The sequence below is a fragment of the Musa acuminata genome, chromosome BXJ1-2 (assembly GCF_036884655.1).
Source record: "Musa acuminata AAA Group cultivar baxijiao chromosome BXJ1-2, Cavendish_Baxijiao_AAA, whole genome shotgun sequence".
Lineage (NCBI taxonomy): Eukaryota > Viridiplantae > Streptophyta > Magnoliopsida > Zingiberales > Musaceae > Musa > Musa acuminata.
In genome coordinates this window covers 20,202,288-20,205,000 of record NC_088328.1, presented here as the reverse complement: position 1 = coordinate 20,205,000, position 2,713 = coordinate 20,202,288, and the positions used below count along the sequence as shown (strand labels likewise).

The 2,713-nt window shown below is 61.5% G+C and overlaps 1 protein-coding gene across 1 annotated transcript in view; it reads right to left on the bottom strand.

Moving 5' to 3' along the window:
- Positions 1–2,488, bottom strand: part of LOC135597404 (arginine decarboxylase-like) — a 2,725-nt gene extending 237 nt beyond the window's left edge. The window contains exon 1 of the mRNA XM_065090319.1: positions 1–2,488. This exon is cut by the window's left edge and continues 237 nt beyond it. Coding sequence (XP_064946391.1) covers positions 1–2,049 — 2,049 coding nt within the window. The 5' untranslated portion in view covers positions 2,050–2,488.
- Positions 2,489–2,713: the final 225 nt, after the last annotated feature.

The window sequence follows — 2,713 nt, the reverse complement described above, 5'->3', positions numbered from 1 at the left end:
GACGACGCTGTACCCGCCGTTGGCGTCGAAGACCAGGTACGGCATGGTGTCGAAGGAGTGGGCGAGGGCGAGGGCGCACGACACGGCGTCCCCGCCCGCGCACTCCGCGCGTTGCTTGAGTGTCTCGAACATCACTTCGGGCTCATGCTGCATCGCTCGCAGGACGTCCGTGCACGACGCGCCGGGCACCGCCAGCGTCACCGCAAAGCAGCGCGGCCCGTCGGCCTGCGACACCCGCACAACGCTCGGCGTCCCGAAGAGGTTGTGCAGCCCGCCGAGCGCCTCCTGGTAAGCCCCTCCCAGAAACATCCCCAGGTAGTATCCGCCCGCCCCGCCGCCCCTCTCGAGCTCGTGCAACGGGAGGCTCGACTGCCCCCCGATGAACCGATCGACCTTCCCGTCGCTGTCGCATGTTAGGTCCGACAGAATCCCCTTGACCACCGGCCGCTGGTCAAGACGATGAATTGGAACAATGGGGAAGAGTTGCCCGATCGCCCAGAAATCGGGAATCGAGGTGAAAAGCGATAGGTTGACATGGTATGTCTTCACCGGATCGGCAACATCGAACTCCTTCGACACAAGGTCGCAGACAGCATCGACAGCCGCCAGGTGCTCGAGGCCGAGAATGCCGTCCTTGAAATGGTCGACGCACTTCTGCTTCAACTTCTCAGCATATAGAACGCTGGTCTCGTTCTCGCGGCGGAGGGAAGCGGCAATCAAATTGTGGTAATCAGAATGAGCATCATCCGCAAGCTCATCAAGAAGGCACGCGTGGTTAGGCCAGATCGACGACGATGCCTCAGACTTAGTGCTGGTGGATGAGACCGCTTCAAAGATGAGCACCGACTGGTGGGATACGAGAGCCCGGCCGCTCTCGCTGCAAATGATCGGGTGGCCCACATGCTTCCGGTCACAAGCGAGCATAACCGCCCGGACCACAGCATTGGCGTATTCATCGAGGCCGTAGCCCACCGACATGTCCGAGCCACCAGAGCGAGAGCCATCGTAGTCGATACCGAGGCCACCGCCGATGTCGATCACACGCATCAACGCCCCGAGCCTTGCGAGCTCGCAGTAGATATTGGCGGCCTCGCCGACCCCGTCGGATAGCAGCGCTGTGGATGGGATCTGAGAGCCGATGTGGAAATGCAGGAGTTGCAGACAATCGAGCATCTCGAGGCGCTGCAGCTTCTGGGCGACGGAGAGGATCTGTGCAGTGGACAGCCCGAACTTGCCCTTCTCCCCGGAGGTGGATCCGAAATGGCCGGAATGCTTGGTGCGGAGCTTGGCCCGGAGGCCAATCACCGGCCGGACGCCGAGCCTCTCGCTGGTCTCGACGACCGTGTCAAGCTCCTCCTCCTGCTCCAGGACGATCACCGTGTTGAGATCCATGCTCCGGGCGATGAGGGCGAGGGTGATGTACTCCTCGTCTTTGTATCCGTTGCAGATGAGGAATGCCTCGGGCCTCGCCCTCGTCAGGCAGGTCATGGCGAGGAGGAGCTCGGCCTTGGACCCGGCCTCGAGGCCGAAGTCGAATGGCGCCCCGAACTCCATGATGTCCTCCACGAGGTGCCGATCCTGGTTGCACTTCACCGGGTAGACCCCCTGGTAACGGGAGCCGTAGCCATTGGATCGGATGGCGACGTCGAAAGCCTGCTGCAGGGACTCAAGCCGGTGCTTGAGGACGTCAGTAAAGCGGACGAGGAGTGGAAGACGGAGACCGAGCCCGCCGGCGGACTTGGGGCCGGAGGCCTTCTTCACCACCTTCATCAGGTCGATCTCCTGGTGGGGGAGGGTGGCGGCGCCGTGCGGCCTGACAGAGATGTCGCCGGAAGCATTGACGCAGAAGTAGGGCGCACCCCATCCATCGATCCGGTAGAGCTTAGCGGAGAGGTCAGTGGACCACGGGGAGGACAAGTCGGCGGTGGGGCCATCCGCCGTCGTCGAAGCGTCGCCGGGGAATGCCCCCTGCGCGGGAAGAGCGCCGTCCCACGCAAAGGCGTAGCCATGGGGTGGCACTGCAGCATCGACGCACGTGAAGGCCGGCATCTCTTCCCGGTAGTAGCCGCAAACAAAGGGAAAAAGGACGCTACTTCAGATCTCGATGTCAAGATGGGGGCTTTGCAAGCCGCCGAGGCCGGAGCCTCGGCTACCCCCCCAAACGAAGCAGGAATGGTCTGATATGAAGAAGGTAAATCCTAGCGCTCCCTCAGACGACCACAAAATCCCCACGCCACAAAATCCCTCAGAAGACGGTGGAGACGAAGGGATCGATGACCGAAGAGCACCGCAAGGGGCGGAGCTCGCCGGGGATTCGCGGAACCAACCACCGCCGACCTGGCCACACCCTCAGATAAGGGGAATAAGGAGCCTTCAGAGACGCGTAGTGGTAGATGGAGACGTCAGACGGGACGGAACCCTAACGGGGAAGCGTGGAGGGGCGCGGCGCAGGTAGAGGGAACGAAGAAGCAGAACCAGGCGCGAGTTCGAGTCGAGGTATGGGGGGGTTTATATAGGAGGAAGAATACACGCAATAGGAAGAATCTCGAGAACCGTTTTTATATCTCAATTTATCGGAGTAATATATCGTGTATCTTATCGGGACGTTCCGTTACGACCCGACAGCCGTCGAGCTACCCTGCGGTCATCCGACGGGACCCGCGATTCCGAAAGCACGTAAGGGGGGATCGTCTCGTGAGACCGTGCGGTATAG